The sequence below is a fragment of the Trachurus japonicus genome, chromosome 24 (assembly GCF_045865225.1).
Source record: "Trachurus japonicus isolate A0001 chromosome 24, Traja_1.0".
NCBI classification, from domain to species: Eukaryota; Metazoa; Chordata; class Actinopteri; order Carangiformes; family Carangidae; genus Trachurus; species Trachurus japonicus.
In genome coordinates, this window is record NC_140930.1 from 26980379 (window position 1) to 27003008 (window position 22630).

The following is a 22630-nucleotide window of genomic DNA, read 5'->3' on the forward strand; positions in this document are numbered from 1 at the left end:
TTTACTTAGCTGTCACTTTTAATGCAGGACTTTAAAATGCTCCATTAGATTCGACTTCTTCCGTTGTTGGAGAAACCACTGATCAGAAAAACCACAAGGTTTATAAAATCTATTTCAGGTATGCATGCAAATTCAGATTTTCTCCCGTGCTGTATTTTTTAAACAGCATAGAACATCCACCTCTTGTTTAACCGGGCTTTCGGAGTGTCCTACCTTCACTTTTGAAACCTACTCCCAGCAGCACAGTAAGCCTCTAATTTTTTTACAAGCATATTTAATCTGCGCGCATGTTTTAACGGCACATGGAGGAATGCAGGTTCTCTTTAAGAATGTGTTTACAAGTGCCGCCCTACACAGCTCTTCTGTAATATATGCATTCCTGTGTGTCAATATGCCGTTGAATTAGTCAGAATCCAGCATACATCATAATGTGATAGGTGCTCTCTGTTTGAAGTTAAGTGTTTTTTTTTCCTCAAGGAGTAAATACATTCCTCGTCTGGCTTGTCCTGGATTGATCTCTGCTGACTCAGAAGAAAGATTGCATACCTACCGAGCATCTAATAGACAATGCCCCCGGGTTACCTCTGTGCACGTACAGTACATGTGCAGACGGCTTTTGTGTGGAGAACAGCGTTTACAGTTCAGCCCCGTCCTTGAGGTGGCAACACAGACTGTGATTTGGACTGTGTGTCTGCAGACTGTAGTTTACTGCTGTCAGCAAGAAAGACACATTAATCTTACAAGAGGTGCAGGTGATAAATATTACTCGCACACTGCAGAACATCTGAATTCTTTTATTGTGCATCTATTTTAGTGTGTTAAAAATAATGGTGAACTATGACTATAAATGTCAAATGTAATTTAGATGTACTATGCTAAAAAAGATGGCAATTTCTTCCATTCAGTATAAATCTGGGTTTACTTGGAGTATTCCCATCTGATTTGAATTTGATTTTCAGACAGCAATAAGATATAAAGCCGTACGACTATGGAGCAGTTGTGTGAGCACTTTTAAATGATTATCCTAAGACAATACAGCCTGTGAACTCTGAGTGCTGGCCTGCCTGCCTGCGCTCCAGGCTGTATTATGACTGGTTCAAGTCAGCATCCTGCTCGTACATCTTTCTAAAATTATACACCACAATGAAGAAAAGCGGCCACTTCTAAACAATGTCAAAAATTCAGATTTAGACCCCCCTCTTTTTTTTCTTTTTTATATCTTGTTATTGTGTTACACAGGGACTGAAAGACGAGTCACAGCATTATGAAATCATGTGAGGAGGGCAATTATCCATCACAAAAGCCCCACAGAAAAAAAAATAACCCACCGGCTGGAGAAGACAACAGAGTCTTTTGTTTGCCCCATTGTCAGTGACACAGTGCCGAACTCCTCCTCATAATGGCTTGTTTCTCCAGTGAGCCGTCTGCCTTTATCAGTCATACTTTGTTCTTGACAGCAAGTAAACTGAGTTATTGAGACACATAATGGGCAGCTTATGTATAAGCTCATTCAGGTTGCGATTGGCTGGCGTGACCCCCAGTTTTGAGTCATGGCCAGCGCAGAGTTAACGTATTCCTCCTCACACTCTCTGTGTGCATGACAGACAGTCATTTCAGTTATTGACATTTGCCCAGAGTGACGGCATCATGTGACCGGGGGTGTCATGTGACTCTCAGCCTTGTAGTGAAGTTGTATCATCAGTGCGATGTAATTATAACGCTGACTTCGCAGTTGGGGCACTTGAACTCCGTCGACCTTGGCCTCAGTGGCTATTGTAAAATCTCTTAGTTGTTGACAAGTGACCACACAATGACAGGGTTTCTAGTGGCCACAACTACTGTACCAACCTCACTGGACACCAGCTGAAGAGGCAGAAAGAGAGTCAGTAGGAACTTCACCCAGGGTGCGAGAGCCTTTTGGTATGAAAGAGCCGCCGGAAGTCTCTGCTCAGGTCTCAGCGGCCGGACCTGTCCTCACCTTTAACACAGCATGGAGTACATAAACCAGACAGCAGGACTTGTGGGGGACCACTATGCTTTCTATACAGAGAAAGTACCATAAGGTTTCACAGAGGTGGAGAAATAGAAATAGCAGGAGAGTGGTATGTATGCCAAGTTAAAAAGATATATATAAGTCCACCTCCATCTACTTAGCACACAAATTAAACCAGCTTGTCAGTGAACATTTAGAAATCATCGCTTGGGTCTCAGCGGGCCGCGCTGTTTGAACTGCAGTGTAGGTAGGCACTGTTTATCCTGGACTGGGCCCTTGATTAAAATGAGGAATGGAGGAAAAAAGAAATGGCTCAGTCTCTCAGTGGTCAGCCACAGCCTCCTCATCGCAGCCTCCACCAATGATCTGACTTTCCCCCCCCTTTTTTTGCAATTTTATGTAATCACAACTCCAAGAGCTATTTTTAATGTGTGTTTAGGTTGTGCGCGCGCCATTCGATATTAAACATTTCCCCTTATTACTTAAAGGCTGACTTTATTTTCCCTCAAAGCTGTGACTCCAAAAACAGCTGTCCAGACACCACAAGAAAGGGCCTTAAGTCACTGGAAGATGTAGATACCACTGCTGGACTCCAAAAGAAAAATATCTACTTTTCATTAAGATTATACCATACCGTACCTTACCAAACAATTCACATAGAACATCAACATCCTCTTGGCGAAGCGGCGTCGTAGATTAGGTTTCTGCGCTTCCATGAGTTTTGGACCACGTTGAAGTGAACCTCTCTGTGACTCTTGCGTTATTTCCACGGCTGCAGGTCACCGTCCTGCCTCGGCAGCACCGTAAGGGGATATTTACGTTCACACCAGCGGAGCAGCAGCCAACAGAAGCTGATTGCAAGTGGTGTTTGTTTCCAATGAAAGCACGTTAATTCGGGCTCGGCCGCAGTGTAAACTACCTTGGCGTTTTACAGATGTCGCCTGTTAAAGTGAATCACTGTACCTGCCTGTTTGCCCCAGCAGGGCCGTTCTGATGCCTCGCCAGAAAGAGTACACAACACGAGCCAAAAGGGCTATTAATAAGCCCTTCCTTTTCTAATACTGTAATACCTCCACGTGTGTAATGTCTGCTCTGGTCTAATTATGTCATGTCATTTTTAGCTTTCGCAGAGAGACGAATACAGACAGCCTCACAGCCTCGGTCTGAGTTAATTTTAACTCATCTTAGGTATCATTATCCCCCAATATTTTTCCAGAAATACTCTGTTGCAAGAAATAATTCTCAGTGAAAACAGTCCGCCGAGAAGTTCATCTGCTGTGACAAAGCGAGGAAAACGGTGTGCTCCGTCTCCAGCGGAGCTACATTACGCACACGCTGCAGTGTTAATAGCATGCGTAATTTTAAGCATGTTCCAACACATGATACCTCTATTATGTTTGTTTGAGAGCTTGTGATAACAAAGTGAGTCCACTTGAAGGTGTGTGGTCCTGAGTGGTAGAGAGAGAGAAAGTGTCTGGCAGGGTGGGCCATCGACCACAGTCCTCAGGGCAGACCTTGGCCAGAGCTCAGAGTATGGCCGAGCTCTTCAGCTCCTCACACACACACACACAAGTTATAGCAAGTGTAGTATATGGCCACCGGTGGAGAAACAGTAATGAATGAAATATTATATACCACATTATATTCCAGCCTTTAACATCATTACATTCATGTAAAAGCATTTTTCTGACAGTCAGGGGTACATATATTACTAAATTGTCTCTACAGCAGAATGAAGACCCCTCCAAGCTGGCAGTATAACTTCCCCATGTATAGAATTGCCTCCACTGCTTATAAGCAGTGGATGGATACACATACTGTGTTTTTATACACTCCTTTATTAAATTTGTTACATCCACTAAAACACATTTCATATGACCATCACAATTTGCTCCTTTCAGAACACAATTGCTTCACATAAGACCGGAGCGAATCCAGTAAATATTATGTTAACTGATCTTTTTTTTTATTATTATAAAACATCCCATAAACATTATACTTTATAAAACAAAAATCAAAACCTTTCATTTACATGTTTTGGGGATTAGGTCTGGGGTCCTCAGACTGGCTTGTAGACAGGAGTGGAGATTGTGGTCAAGGTTTTTAGTGACGGAAAAAGGTCTGTTGTGGTTTTCTTAAGGTGGGTGAACCGCTGACCCGACCAACACTTGGGCAAATAAAACAATATTTTGCCGACTATAACTAAACATTGTTACTGTATCAGGGGGGAAAACATCACTCATTCCTTGCAGCTCCAACCTTTTGCAGCTCTTAAAGAATCCACGCCGATATCTGAGACTACAACATCATCATCGTTCAGATTTTCACCATCAAGGTTGTTTATCACGCGCCATGCCACCCAAGAAGTTATGTTTCCTGCCATATGAGTTAGGTTTGACATTTATGCTTTATTTTTCATTCCATGTTTTAGATTCAGTCACGATGTGCAAATTACGTTCCCATCAAACTGCATGTAATTTACTGTGGCTCGGTGGATCTCATAGCAGCACTGCACTCTGTCCTAAGGTTTAATGCTTCTGACAGCAGAGCATCCATTTGCAATAACCTTAAAATGTTTATACAAAACCCTAAATGTTATTTTTGAAATACTGCAGTATCAAGCCCCAGACTAGTCTGACTGCATAGCATGTCTCTGCTTTTACACTGTTGATCCAAAACATACAGTCTAACAATTATTAAGGAAGGCTTTGTCATAAAGTTTTGGATATAATTAGTATGATGCTGAACTGCATGGGTGACATGATTGATTAAATCTGCGGAAGGAAATAAGCACTGTGTGCGTTGCAGCATCTGAATAGCCCGTCCCTAAGGATTCTGTAACATGTGCTGCGACTCACGAGGCATCTACTTGTTTTAGACAGCAAATATTTACAGAGCTCCGCGCCAAGATAAACGCTTCACCGCACAAAAATAAGGTAGATGGCAAAGACGTGTGGAAATGCTGTTGTGCTGTGCCGTGTGGAACATGTGGGCGGATTGTTAGTTTTTCATGATTTCACTTTTCTTTTTTTTTTCCTGATGCTATATTAAGTTTATCGAAATTTTAGGAAATAAGGGGCTGAGAATTCATAGAACATGATTACTCTCAGCATTTACACAGCAGAAGTCTTTATTTGGGTTGTGGTCACTTAATTATGACATAATGCTTGTGTTGTTATTGTGATTATTTTTTAATTACAGATACTAATTTGTTAATTGACCACATGGATTAATGTAATAAAATATACTTAGTGATTTTATGTTATCTTGGAGCTTTTGTGTAACTTTCTAAAAGTTACACTGTAAAATCTTGCTTATTAAATATATACAACATAAATGTAGTGTTATTACATTTTAAGATGTATGTGTTAAATTTACTTCCATAAATACACCCAAACAATATCAGCCGTATTCTATGATGCACAAACTGACCCTCAAACAGTTGAAACAGATAACAAAAAACATCTTTTCTTATCAATCTGTTGTGGTATTTAGCTTGAAAAACATTTTTTGCTTCTACAGTACCTGACCAGGTTTGAAGATTCCTGCTGCCACTCAGTAAAGCACAAGTAACAACTTGTTAGTTTGTGGTGCTCAGAAATTACATTAAAAAAAAAAAATCAACAGCAACAAGAACAGTCAATAAAACACAGCGGTAACAGTTTTCATTGGGACTATTTTTTTAGTAGAAAGTAGATCCAATGAAAACTGCTCACAACGAGGGCTGTGGACTCTCCACAGTAATGGAGAATAGTTCCTAGAAAGTGAAGAGAAGCTGAAATTTTCACTTCACCTCTCTTCATCAGCGTTTTATTTTTCTGCTGGAGGTAGAGATAGCAGAGATGAGTATCTCAAAATCCAAACTACCTACATGGCTGAATACCATTAGGTGCAGGTGAGGAAATGTGTTTCTATAACATGACTGGACCGTCCCTTTAAAACTCAAGCTGAAACTGAACAGCAATGATAGACTTGCAACAGGAGCCTGTTCCTGTCTTTACTGCTTCGTCATGCTCGCCCCACTGGCAAGTGACAAGAAGACCGAGACACTTAAACACTTTCCAACCTGACTCGACACTCAGCTTCATTCCGCACATTCCTGTTCTTCTCTACCAACACCCCCGTCTGCGTTTTTGATCTGTTGTAACAAACACCTGCGATCGCTGATCAAAGACGAGCCGTGACACCGCGAGGGCGTGGGCCGAACGTGCTTGTGTGGGAACCCGTGTGTGTGTTCGCATCTGTGTGTGTTTCAAGTGTGATGATTCATCGTTGATTGTCATGAGTTGCCTGCGCTGCACTACATGTTGGCAGGCCGCTCTGTGTTATTGTGTGTGTTAGCGAGACTGTGAGAAGGCATCTCTTTCACAGAGGAGACAGGTGGCCGTGATTTACGGCCTCTTACAGGAATCGCCCGCGTCTATGAGAGCCATTTAAAGCTCAGCACGGGCCTGCTCGCACACACACACACACACACACACACACACGGTTATTACAGTAATAACAAAACAACAGGACTCCTGTCTGTGCTGACAGCAGCGTAAAGAGTGTGAAACAGGAGAAAGAGAACAAATTCAAGCTGCGCAAAAAAAAAAAAGTGACACTGAAGCAACTCTTCAGACGCGCTCTTCTGTAAATAAACTGTTTTCACACCACCCCTGCTTTCACTCACCCAGCCTCCCTCTCTTCCCCCATTCTCTCTGCTGCTCATGCATACACAGACAAACACACACACACACACACGCTCAGACACACACTTACACACCCAGTCTCGCACAGCCAGCCAGCCAGCCAGCCATTCGCTCCTCACTCACACCCTCAAATCTTACCAAGCTCAGCTCTCCCTGCTCAGAGGCAGACAGGAGCAGCACGGCAGCCTGTTAAAGGAGTTGAGGGAAGGAGCAGCGGAGTCAGAGAGACAGACAGAGAGAGAGAGAGAAGGAGAGAGAGAGAAGGAGAGAGAAGGGAGGGGGATGAAAGAGTGAAGGGAGAGGAAAGCAGAGAGAGCGCTGTTCCCCATATGCTTGGGGAGGCATGGGCGGTTGAACAAGCTGCCCCCACTGAAGCCTCCTGACTCATGGGAGCGTCAGACCCCGATCCCCCAGAGAGCCTGGAAGCGCCGGCGAACCACGCGTAAGAGAGAAGGAGGCGAGCCAGAGAGGAGAGAAAAAAGTCCGAGGAGAGGAGAGGAGAGAGGAGAGGAGAGAGGGAAGAAAGCCACAACGGTAGGCTGTCCCATTCAATTGCTGTGCCGTGATGACGTCAGAGGGCATGTGACCCAGGCTCTCCAGTGACGGCACATGGAGGGCAGGAAAGAGACGAGTTTTAAAGCTGGTGCCTTTTGGGTTGTGTGAGGGCTCTGCTCGCCTCCCAAACAACCACAGAACCACAGACGTGCGGCTCGGGGTTGGTGTTTGAGGGCGACCTGGAGTGTAAATGGTTAATCGTCGCGGGCCAGCACCAGTCACAAGGACGGCGCTAAGCGAGTAAGTACGTTCCAACCACACTCGCCAAGCAAGCAAGTCCGACACCATCTGATCTATCCGCAAAGGCGATATTTGCCTCTGCAATTTTTTTTCTCTATAAAACCAGACCTGGTTGTTACTTGTGGTCATCCAAATAGTTGATACGTAAAAGCATGTCTTGTGGATGGCTTTTCCATTTTTTTTCTTCATGACATGCTGCGTGCTCTTGGTTTAGGACGTGTCAAGGGTCACGGAAACCACAGAGGAACAAAAGTGGGGCTTGCTGCAACCAGAGGCAGCTATGGCATCTAACAGCCTTTTCAGCACAGTGACACCATGTCAACAAAACTTCTTCTGGGGTGAGTACTGTACCGCTTCGCTCGCTCTCTTGTTGTGTCTGCAGTTGGTGTCAGGGGGGCTGGGGGTCACGGGGAGGACTTCGGGGTCAGGTGTTGAGGTTTTGGATGGAAGAAGGAAAGGGGGTTTTGGGGTAAAAAGAGGGAAAAGGATGTTGGATCTGATCTGATGGAAAGATCTGGGTCCAGTATGAGTGAATGGGGATCAGCTGAGGTCACCGAGGACCTCGCCATCCAGGTCCAAGCTTTTTGTGGTGGATGAAGGACCCGGCTACCATCATGGCTTTTTTTTTTTTTGCGGTGCGTAAATACAACAACAACGCAAAAAAAAAAAAAAAGAAGAAGAAGGAGAAAAAAAAAGAAAACCTCTTCACATTTAGAGATTCCAGTATTTACTCTACGTGATGTTTATAAATATTTCTTCAACAGGGAGATGACATGTTTGTGCAACGTACCCTTAGATTTACAAAGCGATGCCATTGCGGAACCAAAAACAAAAGCATGGGTGATATTTTTGACAAACGTAAACAGACACTGCACAAGGGAGTTTACAGTGGAGCATTGAAACAAGATGTGGGGATTACTGGACTGTGTGCGTTGGGTGTCTGTGTTATGCAGAGGGAAGAAGTATTGATTAGTTTGCCAAGAAAGGTCTGTAATCGCTTCCTGAAATTGTTCAGTGGCACTGCTGCCATTAATTAATCAGGGTCGATTCCTGCAGCCTCCTGGGAGCGTTTCATCGACAAAACAGAAATCCACTGTGAACAAGTTGCTCCATGTCCAATCTATATACTTGAAATGTACAATTACAGCACAGTGATAATTAATTTCGACTCACAACAATCCATCTATCCTAACTTACTGCTTTTCTGAAAATTACAAAGATGAAGTATGATTTTCAGAATTATTGTCTCTGATGTGATTTGTATATACAAGTAAAAAAAACCTCCTGAGACATATTTTCTTTCACTGGAAATATTTATCTTTTCAAATGACTGCTCAATTTCACTCATCAGTTGAATTTATTCTTCATATTTATTCTTTATTTGTTTAATTCCACGCTCGACGTCCCCCTTGGCTCTCAGAGTGGATCTATAGGAAATAAAACCGCAAAGGATTCAGGGGCTGTGAACAGTAGCAGTGTCAACTTTATTATTTCCAATTACCTGTGAAGGCCAGTGTGCATGTTCCAGTTTGAGGCCCTCTGTTTTGGTTTTGCTGTATTTTATTGTGTCAACTCCTTTACACAATCTAATTAGAGCAGCAAAATAAATGATATTTTAGGTTTACCAGAAGGATTTTCAAATTTAAACAAACATTTTCGTTCCCGTGCGACACAAGAAATAGACAGGCTGAGTTTAATAGACCCACCACCAGCAACACCACCACCACCAGCCCTCCCCTCTCCCCCTCTCTTCTCTCTTCTCTCTTCTCTCTTCTCTTTGCTCCGGTCCATAGCCTCCGCTCCCCTGTCCAAATCAAATGTTTAAAAGATGTTTTTAAGAAGTCGCTTCGTGGTCAGACACAGCTGTTCTGGGCTCCTGCTCCACACAGAAGCAGGGTGGCTCCTTAATACGCTCTGAAAGCCGGGAGAGAGTGAGCGTCTTCTACCAATCACCACCACCTATTACCATGTTAACCCCCTGACCTCTCGCTGTGTCTCTGGGGTCGGAGCGCAGGAGAGGAGAGGAGCAGCGCAGCAGGAAATTGAAAGCATGCTGCAGCGGAGGCTGAGAGGGGAGCAGATGTGTGCAGATGTTCAGGTGGAGACACTCAGAGGGGAGATAATCATCGATTCTCATATTAGAGATTGTTGAATGAGACCGTGCTGCAACCCATTGATGTTGCCCCTGTTTGTGAACATCTGTGCAGTAAATCTGTCAGTGCAACCACAAAAAGTCCCCTTGACACCGCAATGTGATTTTGCAAGACCACCAGTGCTTTCTGTTGTCTTTCTAATTTAGGATAAATAAATAGAGTGAGCTGTACTGTATCAGGACTGGTATAAATTAGGAATGGCATCTTAAACATTTTTGTTTTGATCAGAGACAAAAGGGGATCTGATTCTTTCTTTTCAGTGAAGTTAGAGTTAAATTCCGAGAGTTCACTCAGCTGAAATTGAATGAAAGATTGACAGAAATTTATGTCTGTTAATCTAAGGTCTATTTGTTGGACAGAGACTTGTTATAACTAGCTCTCTAAGTATTGCCTTTTTGTTGATTTTATGTATTTTCTTCAAGTCCTCCTGGTTTTATGTTTCTCCTGGATCACTTTGTCCGGCGTCAGCCAGTTTGCCGCAGACACGAGTTACAAAATATTGTTTTGTTAGTTAGAAAGCCACATTACCCCATCCCGTCTTCGGATTTGTATTTAAGGACATTTTTAATTTAAGGCTGAGTGCACATTCCCAGCGATAAATTGAGGCGACTTGAGGGAGCGGGCAAATATTCCAAATTGAGAGAAGGGGGCTCATTAAAATTTGTCTTGGCATTTACATCAAGGAATTTTCATTTAATTGCCTCAAATACATTTTTTATAACTCCTCATACTGGCAGATCAGATGGGGAGGGCAGAATAATCTTCAACATGTGTGGCACCCACTCAACCACCATGAGCTCTCTGGGGAACATTTAAGTGCCTATTTTCTCTATTACAAACTTAATTACATATAGACAATTAAGTCATGGGAGCAATTATCGTTCAGTAAAGTAATGCAGTCACAGTAGAGGGAAAAAAAAAAAAAAAGCGCTTACACAGACAGACCCGAATCAACACGATCAAAAGAAAAGCGGGTCGATGTGGGTAAATATCTAAAAACTCCAGGCGGAAAACTTTCCCCAAAGAAAATCTCAGATAATTTGCAGGGAAACCATATATGTATTTGAGAAAGGCAGCTTCTGTTGCATAAGTGTTGCCTTAGATCTAACCACAGGCCTGCTTCTTGGAGACATCTTAAAAGTGAACCAGACATCCTCCCCTCCTCCTCCTCCCCCTCCCCCCTCCCTCCACCTCCCCCTCCCCAGCCGGGGGGGGGGGGGGGACGGGACGGGACGTGAAGCCCACTCATCAATAGGTAATTTGAAAAAGCCAGGGGGAAAAATCCGAGCGCTTCACTGGCTGCTACTGTGCAGAGAAGACTCTTCCCTTAACTCCAGAGGCTCAAAGGAACTCTATTTAGCAATGCTTAATTGTACCTCTGAGGCAAACATGTTATTTAATCCCAGCAGGGTCATACTGATGGAGTAAAATGGTGCTGTGTGTGTTTGCGAGCTTGCACCACCTATTAGGACTTATTAGTGCTGGAGGTTCACATTAGTCTACATAATTCCTGAGGGTAATCAGAGAGGTGCAGTGTTAATGTGATCAGTGTTTAATCAAAGATAGATTAATTGGTCTGTATTTTCACTGAAATGTAGTGAGACTGAATGGTGGGTTGATTATGGCTCTAAATAGGCTGTAGGCAGTTATTAAGTCCTAAATGAGAGTGTCATGGGAACACTATAACCTGTGATTTTAATGGGCTGAAATACGCCTTTCCCACCACTGCTGAAGATGTGAAAGTTGTGTGTGTTTTTCTTTTAGTTTGAAAAAAAAAAGTCTTTGCTACGGTCATAGGCCATGTTTTGAATCATTATTCAGAAAGGGTGAAGAAAGAAGAAAAGAAAAAAAAACTTTAACAAAATTCAATCAGTAAATCAAAGAAAACGAGAGCAGCGTTTTTCAGACAACAAGAGAAACCCTGACTGTTGGATATTTTTTAACCCTCGTATCAACTTTGGAACTTTCTTGTCTCTGAACCACTGATGCGTGTACGCTGTCTGCTTCTCCTTCCAAATTAAGCAGAGAGCAGTTATTGAAACATGCGGGGAAAGGAGTGAGATTACACCCACCCCTGTAATATGGAGACTGCAACAACAAACTGGAGAGCTGAGTGTTAATACTCACAAAGCAGTGTGTATTATCTCTTGTTTTATCCTCATATTCAGTAGCTGCGGGGCTAATTACACTGTTATGACAAGGCAACCTGCCAATTGACTGTGCTTACTGAAGGTTTCTGCCTGTTTAAAGCCTTGATAAAAGACTCACAACACAATCTTCTCCAGGGAGCGATAAAATCTGTTTGTTAAACGCTGCGAGTGCTTCACATCTCTGCTTATTAACTAAGCCCCGTTTTCTCATAAATCAAGGAAAATGATTGATATCTTTGCCATGTTAATCTCAGGACACAAGTCAAAATTAGTGAGTGTGTTTTTTTGGATAGCTGCGCAAACTGTTGCTATGCATGGCTCTGATTTTTGAACGCACCATAATTACCAGGTAGCTCGATGCCGATGCGTTAGCCAGCGAAGCTTTTAATGTAGCGCTGTGCTATTTTCACACTTAACAAGATCCTGCAGCCCTTCATCCATTTCAATTGCATCATGCTGGGCGAATTACCGTTATCCGATATAAGCCCTCAGAGAGGAAGTAACTACCTAACACTTTGAAAATTGGTCTATCTTGGAACGGGTTCACCCTAATGAAACAGAACACCAGTATTATAACCCAGATTCATATACCTCCTTCACTGGGCTCGCTCTGTTTCATGTCCTGCCTTTTCTCTCTCCCATCCCACCGTTGAGGTTTTTATTTTCGTTATTTAAGTCAGGGAGATGGCTTTAAGCAAAGCTGATACAGCAAACTCAAACCGCAGGAAACCTGAACAACATTGTTTAACGTTCCCTCGCTGACCTGCGAAAAAACGGCACCAGGCTGCTCCGCTTCCACGCTCCATGTTTCTATAAGGGGGAAATATGGAGTGTTGAGCCTCCTGGATGTTTGGGTTCGGCCTGTAACGACGTGAGCGAGAGCTCGGCCGCAGCACCTTACACAAGGCCTTACCTGTTCTGCCCCACGCCGGAGAAAAGGGAAGGTTTTTCCCCTTGTTAGTTTAATCTTAAAGGAATGCAGTATCCCCTCTGACTCAGGCCGGACTCCCAAATATATAAACCTACTTACCAGCAGGTCATGAAAAGAGCAGCCCCGTGTTGGACATGTTAGCCGTAACACATAATGTGCCAGAGTGTAAACATAGAAAAGGGGGTTAGAATTTGCTTCATTTTTCAAGGAGAAGGTGAAACAAGATGAGTGACAGGGCATCAAAGAGTCACACCGAGCCCTGACTGTGATCAATAGCTTGGCAGCAGATCAGTGGCGCTGTCTGAGGGCAAAAGCACACACATGAGTACACAAGTAACAACGTGTCTTCAGATGTTGGTTTCAGCGCTCGCTCGCTCGGCAACAGCACGTGGTGGAGAAAAGTTGTATCTTTGAATGGGAGTTTGGTTTGCAGCCGTGTCATAGAGTAATGACAGTGGGGGTTTATTTACTACTATGTAAACCTATTAATAGTTTAGATGTACAGTAGCGTGTGTGTGTGTGTGTGTGTGTGTGTGTGTGTGTGCACTAAAGGTGTCTGTGACAGAGGGATCTGTCTGCTTGATTAATGCTCTCACTCAAACTGGCACCTGGAACCAATCCCCCCCTGCTGCCGCCCCCGTCCCATGTGCACCGTATGTGTGTGTGTGTATGCATTCCATACACTGCGCCTTCAGAGGGGCTGAGGGTGGGTGTTGTGCGGGAGGCGCAGATGGAACGAGGCGGGAGGGGTGGGGGGGGGGGGCTCGGAGCGGAAGAAAAGAAAGGTGTGTGTGCAGAGGAGGGAACAATAGGTGAACGTGCAATGAAGGGTATGGGGTGTCATTAATAACACGCAGGCCCCATCTCCTAATTTGCTCAAATTACCTCGGGCCCCCTGCCAGCGCCGAGGTGTGAACACAACAGATCAAATACACCTGAAAATCAGAGTGCCCACCCACTCGGCAACGCCCACACAAGCCTTTTATGGGGGTCTGACAAACCCTGAAAGCTTATGTGAGCGAGTGGAAAAGAGAGGTTGCATGTTTATTCTTTAATGTGAGAGCGAGGGATAAAATGTGAGCAACAAGAGAGAGAGAGAGAGAGCGTGTCAAAGAAAGAAAGAATAAGAGTGAGAAAGAAGAAGAGATAGGATACAAAAGGGAGGATCGGTTTGCGCTCATGAGGCATTTAGTGAGAGCAACACAAGCCTGAGTCTTTCAAACCACCTCCCATATGGCACTGCGGGGGTGGCCATTTACCATCATCTGCCCTCCTCTTCTCCCTTCTTCCCTTTCCTTCCGCCTTCTCCTTCCCTTTATGTCCTCCCTTCATCCTTCCCATCCCACCCACACTTTCAGGAAAAGGCTGATGACAAATGTTACGGGGCGGCGATGCTTTGGTCACCACAATAATCAGAGTCACCAGACCTGCACCACCTGCAGCACACGCACGCTCGCACACACACACACACACACACACACACACATGCACATATATATAAAGAGGGGGACATGCCCAAATGTGTGCGCAGACAACTGAAATTAAATATTCCCCAGAGATACAAAAGGGGCCAGGAGTGTGTGTAGGTGTGTGTAGTGGGATGCTAGTCTTTGAACTTGAATAGTGTGTGTAGCTGATATTGACAGGTCTCTGGGGAGAGGAGGGAAGCTTGAAATGGTAGCTCTCATTTGTAAAGTGGCCTCCAGAGAGAGAGGGAGAGAAGAAAGAAAGAAAGAAAGAAAGAAAGAAAGAAAGCTATACAACACTTGATAGAGTGCAGCTATAAGCAGATATGTATCAATATGTTACTTATGTATTAACAGTTAACAGTGAATTATAAAAAATGATAGATACGATCAGAATAAAATGTAAAATAATCAATAAACATACTGAAAAGTAATGTTTCATACAAATGTATATTTTAAATTTTACAGTGTTGATCATTGTCATCAAGTGTGAAGAAAGCCATGCGTGATAGCCATTAACATTAAACAAAAAAACAAACCAGAACATCTTGTTTACAGTGTGTTACACCCAATCATATAGTTATTATTTGTCAACGTGGGTTGATATAAAGTTATACCTGTTTATGCAAAGTTACACAAGTTTGCACATTTCCATACGTCTGCGTGACTCCTGCTGTGCAAAAAGAGAAAGAAAGAAAAGTTTGGAGCAATTTAAGCTGCCACAGCAACGTTACACAAGTGCAAAATCCCCGACATTACATTTCAGTTTCTGGTTTCAAAGCTCTTCCCTGTGACTGGGGCAGGCATCTTTAGAGAACTTGTAGCTGTTGTGTTTTATGTTGATCCCTGAGCTGTGCCAGTTTACACATTATTCAACCCAATCATGGCGCGCCGACAAGCAGCTCAGCGTGATCAAAGGCTGTATACATACACAACGTCTGATCCTCTCTGGAGCAGGCTCTCAGTCTGGAGTTGAATCCTGTCACTCACCCAGACAGCTGCCCTCTTACAGTCGTCTGTAGTTCATTTTGTTGTCGCAGTTAAAAGTTTTCCGTCAACTGTTGCGCTGTTCATTCTATTTTCTGTCTTTCCCCAAAGGAAATAGGTCTCTCTCTCTTTTCTCTCCTTCTCCTTTTTGGACGGAGACCAATAACAGGCCTTTTCCACTTCACTTCTCCTGATGCTGAATGAGCAAAGGAGGATCCCAGAGGAGCAGGAATATTTTATTAGAGTGATTTTGAAAGTTCCTCTCCCCCTCCTCTGTCTTTCTTCCTCTCTCGTGATGGAATTTTAGGATGCTGCAACAATTCTGTGTGTGTGTGTGTGTGTGTGTGTGTGCGTGTGTGTGAAAAAAAACAGCTCACGCAGAGCAAAGACAATTCAAAGTTACAGCTAAATGACAGGCTGGGAGCTCCGGTCGTTTGAATTGCATTGTTTTCTTTTTATTCCTGCTTGGGAGGAGAATTGGTGGGGGAAAAAAAGCCCAATTGGGACAGAAAGCGAGCAGTTTAGTCTCAGGAGAATTACACTCGGCACAAACAAAAATAGCAGTCATTTTTTGCTGACAAACACTTCTTAATGCGAGAGTATTTTTTTGTGAAGTTGGGCTCTTTTTGTTTTCTTATTTATGACAAAGCTTCCATTTTCTGGGCAGGAAAGGGGTGTATGTATATTGCAGCCTTGATTTACTGTCGCTTAAAGATGCGTGAGAAAACCAGGGGAATGAGGGATGTCGGAGTTCTTTAGCTTAATTGGAAGCACTGGTTCCTTTAAAAAACAAAGCCCTTTTAAAACAAAAATATGCTAAGTGAAGGGAATTTACAGCTGAAATGGTCTTTATAATGTCCACAGAAGAATTTATCTCCACCAATTCTGCAAACTGTCTCTTTCACATGGTTCATTACACACATGATTATACCTATATGCACACACACACACACACAGCCAGACAGATACACCCGCCCTTTTCCTGCAGGACCCTGCAGATGCAGCAGAAACAGTAGAGTTGGTCTCTCTGGTAAACAAACAGTGAGAGGCTGCTGGGAGTCTTCACTGGGCCTCCAAATTATAGTCTGGTTAACCAAAGTCTGAGAGCCAGCCCCTTTACTGCTCCACGCACACATACATATTGTACTGTACATACACACTCCCACCTCACATGCATATGCGCACATATGCACATGACCTGTGCACATTAAAGGCACTATAGAGGCATAGTTAAAAAGCACATATACAATCGGGTTCTAATGGGACCTTGTCTGCGCTGCTGTTGAACCCAGGGTAAAAGATTTTATAGACATAAGAGAGACTGAGAGGGAAGCACACCCTGAGGGCTCATCATAAATATTACCCAATCATCAGGCTCACAGTGTGAGGCGATTACTGATGAAAAAGAATCCCTTGCAATGTAAACACAGGTTTAATGTTTATAGCTCTTAACCCTGTATACCTATTTTAATGCTTTTTAAAGGTAGAAGCTGCTTTGAGATGCTTGAGTGTTACGCGATAATTCTTTGTGGCTTGTAAGAGGTGGAATAGTTGCTTCTTTTGCAGGAAAGGTGCTAAAAGAGAGTAATTTGGTGCAAGAGTTTTTGGTACATTTGTTCAGCAAGAAGGGGATGGACTGTTTCGTGCTTCCTTAATTGTCTGTAAATGAGTTCTGCAACTACTGGGAACAGTTTTCAGTCCCCGAAGGATGCAAGAACATATCAGAGTGATCTATGACGCCATAAAATCCAGTTAAAACATTTAAGATGATCAGTTCTCGTGAAATTATTTCCCATAAATCTCATGCTTCCACGGTGATAGTATATTGCAAGCGGACAATTTAATTGTCAGCCCGAGACCACATCCCAACAACCCTGATGCCAAGATTTTTTTTTTTTTTTTTACATGTGTGACGTTCATATTCTCAACTTTGCCATAATGCAACACCACAGAATAGATTGTATTTGAAGGACGGCGTTTCACAACATAATTGATGTTCCCTGTGGGATCCGGCAGTTGATGAGCCTCCCCGCTCCAGCCTCCATTGAGACGCTATAAAGCTGGCGTCATCCGCGTCTCAGCGAGGGGCAGAGCAGACACGGCATGAAAAGGCCATGTCCCGGAATAACCGGCAAGTTCTGAGTGTGGAAAATATGGGGTCATAGGTCAGATAATCAGACAATAGTCATTTATCTTCTATGAAATCATGTTTTCCCCCAACTTTCATGATGTTTTCTTTCATTGAAGCCTCTTCCAAAGAAGACTGGAATTGATTTTGTTTGAGGACATGTCTGAGGACAGGCTGGAAGCTATGAAAGTGAACTCCATCCATCCGTCTCTTTTCTCCTCCTCTACACCCCCACTTTGTTGTGAGTCATCTCTGACCAGTGGCCTTATAGGCACGGCGTAATTACAGGCTTCAGGCAAAAGGTTTTAGGCAAAGGCCCATCTCTGAGTGAGCTGCATCAGCCGTGACACTCACAACTTAATTTGTTAACTCGTTCGGCGCACGGAGCATCAGATGCTACATTTAAGGCCTCTGAAAACGCTCACAAGCCAAGGCTCCTCAGGGCTCATTTTGACGTCTGATTGGTTTGGAATTCGATCTAATATGTATGGCTCCAGGTTGCGGAGTTCAGGCCCAGCGTTTTGGAGCGGCTCCGAGCTGGAGCGCCATCAGGAAGAGAGCAGGAAAAAGCAAAAAGGAGCGAGATCCAAACCCTCGGAAGTTGAGTGCCGTTGCTCGATGCACGCCCAGTGCTGCGGCTGCTCGGCCGTGCCTGCCCAGTGCTGTTTTTTTTTTAAATTTCCTGTTTATCTGATTGGCTGCTGTCTCAGTCAGTACTGGACATATTCACTTGACTGACTGACAGTTTTGATGTTGATTACCCCCCAGAAATGGAGCCCGTAATACAAACTGTAGTGGAGCAAAAAGCCATTCACGATGCCCGTTCTGTGAGGACGGCCAAGCAAAACATATTCTATATTTAATACATTTTAATGCTCCAAGACAAAAAATGTATATGGTATATTTCCAGGCGCGGGTTTACTCTGCTTTGGGTTAAATGTTTATGTCTGTGTGCAATTGAGCATCCATGACAGACATTTTTTTTCTCCCTCCATCTGTTCCTCCTCTACCGCCGCTTCCATCGATTTGGACCTAGTGCACCTGGACATTCCTCCGCCCCGTCTCCGCGCATGTACAGTACAGAACATACATATATCCTCGCCTCCCGTCTCCTTCCTTTCCCCTCCCGTCTCCAGTCGCTGCCCCGTCCTTCCTCACCTTCCTCCGCTCTGGAAACAGGGGCAGTGGAAACGGGGCAAGTGATAGCCGATAGCCCCCCTGCGAGTGCTAGTCTGGGCCGCTGCCTGTTTGTAGTCACTCTATCTATCTCGCCTGTGCCTCCGTTACCTCACATAAATCATCCTCAATGGTACTGCAAGGACAGGCAGAACAAGGAGAAATCTCCCCCCCTATAAATCTGGTATTAGTTTTACCTCGCATAATGAACACAGGGCTTAACGGTCCTGGATACATGAGAACAGCATGTCTTGCAGATGTACTATAAATATTTTGATACTAGCCGGCTAGTTTGCAGAGGGGAAGTAGACCAGTGAAATACACAGAGGAAGGGAAAAGTGTAAAGTGGAATGTTGGCCTAGCCCGAGTGTCTGTATTGTCTTTAGCACCTACAGAGGGTCTCAGTCCAAGAAAAACGCTCTTTACAGGGTTCCTGTTCCCAGCCGTGGTCCGGTACCACTCCTGGATACGCTGCGTTTCCTTCAAGCCAATCCTTCAAACTGGTCTCCAAGGAGGGGGGGGCTCATTGTTTGATTAATAGCACGATCAGACCTGATTGAGTGATAGATGTTTTGAAGGGAAAACCAGGAAGCCTTAGGGACACTCTGGGACCGAGTCTGGGAAAAGCTGCTGCGAGGAGGGTTTGATTGGTGGAACGCTTGAATTAAAGTGAAGGGCTAATAATAGCATAGCTAATGACACAAAGGGCTGCATAGAGCTGGGGCCGGCCAAATATGTCTGATGACTGTAAAGATATTTTGTTGCAGCGAGGTAAAGAAAAACTCTAACATACACACACAGTTGCATAGAAAAGTGGAAAAACTGAACTCCCTCTTCTTGGCATGTTTCTGGCCTCAACCCCGGGCACTGTCACCCTGCCCCATCAAAGAGCCACACACACACACACCCACCAAAACGCACACACACATATACACACAAAACCTACAAATACTCTCTTACACATGCACAGTTTTAGTGCTGTGACAGCAGGTGGTGTGTGACACGTCAACATCTGAAGGTTCCCTGGCAGACACAGAAAGAGTTCTCAGCTCTCTGCCCCAGTCGCTCAGATCTATCATTGGGACTCTTTAATGGCAGCCTTCGTCACATATTACTGCTTTATTTTCTCCTCTCCATCTCCCAGCCCACAGAAGTTCCTTTTTTGTTCCTATTTTTAAGTACAAGTGATCTCAATTAGGGACCTCCATGAAGGCGGTAGGCGGCAGACAGTCAGAGCAATAAGAGCAGAGAGGAAATTGTCTTTATACCCCTCCTCCCTCCCTCCCTCTCTCCCTCCCTCTCTACCCTCCTGCCACAAGCAGTGAGCGGCCGCCCCTCCATGTCTCCATCTCTTTCCATGCTGCTCCCTGCCATTTAAAAAAGAACAGAGTGAAATATCAGACAAACTCCCTCTGCATCTCTCAGTGCTGCAGTATAAATACATTACACTCTATAGGCACGGCCGCTCCAGCTGTCTTGAAGTCAAACGCAAAAACTTGGATAAGCCTCTGTGAAAATGGTCGCTCTGAGACACACACACACACACAGATACACCGCAGAACGTGCCATCCTGGTCCAAACAGTTCACAGTGATGTCACAGGCTCAGTGACAAACAGTCATTAAGGGCTTAGCTGTGATCTGGGATCAGTGCGTGGATGTGAGTTAGGTTAGGTCGTATCGATGAGGTCAGGAGGAGTCAGGTTTCGGCCTGTCGTCATCCCCTGCTGGCTAACTGCTCCGCTAATTGGCATGCCCGGGTTTTTGCCGGCTACCATGCTGAAGTGAAGTCCACCTTAGCCGACTGGCAGGACCAGATTTGCGGCCGCACGTCGGCTCTCTTGGTTCGGTTTTGGTTGATTGGCTAGTAGACTGGATATTTGGCTGGTTTTCGCTGCCTCGCCTGGTGGGCTCGCTGATTGGTTAGCTGGCAAGCCGGGTTGCCCTGGTGGGCTGCCAAACATGGAAACATCCCGTTAGTGCTGAAAAGGGCCTGGGCCTCGTCACAGCCTTCCTCTAGAAAGCTATAATTAAGTGTCTTGAAAAATGCACCACTGTGAAATGGAGCCTTAATCCTGAGTCTTAAGTGGCTGTACTTTTCCTCTTGAATGATGAGAGCATGTGCTTATGAAAAAGAGAAGGAGAGAGGAAGAGCGGTGTGGAGAGACAGTGATGTTTCTCACCAGTGTTTTTATTATTTTTCTATAAAAGTTAAAGGGCTCCTCGGGTGTGTCCTGTTTAGACTGTAGCGTCGGACTGTTGGTGCATCAACACTGAGCTCCTGTGTCTTTTTTAATGAGGTGTTGTTAATGGCGTATATAAATGGGCTCTTATGTGTTTGTTTCTGTGAGTGTCAAAGAGCAAAAGAGATGTCGAGGCTGAAAAGAGAGAGAGATTCTGCATGGTTGCAGACAACATTACAGACAACATGTGTGTGTATGTGTGTTTGTGTGTGTACATATTAGTGGTTCACACAGTCTTTGTCATTCCAAGTGGGAATGGGAACAGAAACTTTTATTGCACGCTTGATATCACGACAGGAAAATTAGTCAGAGTGTCAGCTGAGTTTGATTTTTATTGAAAACAAATAATTGAAACTGAGCAGCAGAAATACAATATTACCATAAATCATAAAACGCACATCCGTCTCAATGTGGTATACTGTGGTTCTTCACTGTTAGTGACTTCTCCTACTGTGCAATGACTCCAAGCCAGTGTAACACAGTAGATGAATAATACCAGAGCTGAGAGAGACGATCCAGCTGTGCACCAGGCGAGCAGCAGCCGCACTGAATGAACAGCTTTACGCTAGATTCATTACTACGTAATATTAAGTCTCTTAATACAGAGCAGGATCGGTCAGACATCCTAAAAGTCTAATACTGCGTTAAAGGTTCCAGCACTGAAGTTTAATCTAAAGTCGATTTCTGGCTGGGTTAAATCCAGGACACTGCAGCAGCGGTGGAAGTGGTATTTTTTTGATTGAACAGCATATTCTGGCACATTAACGCCTTCTCCTCTGTCTCCCTCACATCTCCGGGACATCAAACGGCGGATTTTTTAAAACTCAGAGGTCGCCCTACACCTCTGGATGACAGAGAGCCAGACTGCAGGCCTCAACGTACTGTATGCATGCAGGCCGTATCCTGTAGGGAGCTGGAAGACAGATGCTGGACGTACAGCGGGGAGGCAAAGCGGAGTCAGATGGGACAAACACTCTTTGATGAGCCGGGCTTGTCAGGGTCTAAGTCACGACTACACCAGGGTGGGGTGGAGAGGAGGAGGAGGAGGGGGGGGGGTAAAGTGGGGCGTTTTTTGGGGGGGCCTGGGACTGGGCTGGGGAAAATCAAAAGGTTCTTTCTGCTGTTGCTGTTTCCTCTGATGCGACAATAACAGGGTACAGAAAAAAGACAAAAGTGCAAGCAGCCTGGGGATGTGAAATTAGAATAATGCACCGATTGATGTGTCTTTTACTCATAAACTTTACAAAGGAACAGCGAGAGGCTGAAATCCAAATCTGAGCGAAAACAATGTCAAACACGTATACATTCAAAATATTTACGCTGACCAAATTGATTGTGTGAAATTGACCCGGAGTTAGTTATTATTTCAACCCTAACATATCCTAAATTAGATTCCCCTCCAACATTAAGGGTGTTTTCCACATTACCCCAAATGTATTGAGCGCTGAAAAAAAATGATACTATCAGAGCTGAAACTTAACTCTGCTGGAATAACTGGCTTCACGGTTCCTGCAAGGCCATGTTTATCACTATTACAGATTTAATTACTACTATTCACATTTATTCATCCATGAGTTGTTAGTTGATCTTTGAGAATGTTGGACAATGTGAACCATATTTCTGGTGTTTGGGGCACACGGAGGGGAAGTGTAACTCAATCACTCTTTTTTTTTTCCCCTTCCCTGTCCACATGACGAGGTGCCAGATGCGTGTCAGTGCTTTCAGACTTTATATATATCCCTCCCACATCCTCAGACACACACACACACACACACACACACACACACATGCTAACAGACATGTATGCATGTGCACACCCACGTACCATACATACATACTTAGGAAACAAAAGAAGTCAAGTTAAGTGCTCAGGCTTCAGCACCGCGAATAAACCTTTTCTTTGTCTTATTGTAAAACAT

At 44.2% G+C, this 22630-nt stretch overlaps 1 protein-coding gene across 4 annotated transcripts in view; it reads left to right on the plus strand.

The window, feature by feature from the left end:
* Positions 1 to 22630, plus strand: part of runx2b (RUNX family transcription factor 2b) — an 89932-nt gene that overhangs the window by 38204 nt on the left and 29098 nt on the right. The window contains exons 1-2 of one of the 4 annotated variants that reach the window (XM_085770890.1): positions 6248 to 7479; positions 7694 to 7817. The exons of 1 other annotated variant lie outside the window; for it this stretch is intronic. In XM_085770890.1, the coding sequence (XP_085627016.1) occupies positions 7760 to 7817 (58 nt within the window). In that variant the 5' untranslated portion in view covers positions 6248 to 7479; positions 7694 to 7759. Of the gene's footprint in view, positions 1 to 6247; positions 7484 to 7693; positions 7818 to 22630 lie in introns of those variants that run through there. 2 more of the 4 variants (XM_085770891.1, XM_085770893.1) reach the window with 2 other exon arrangements.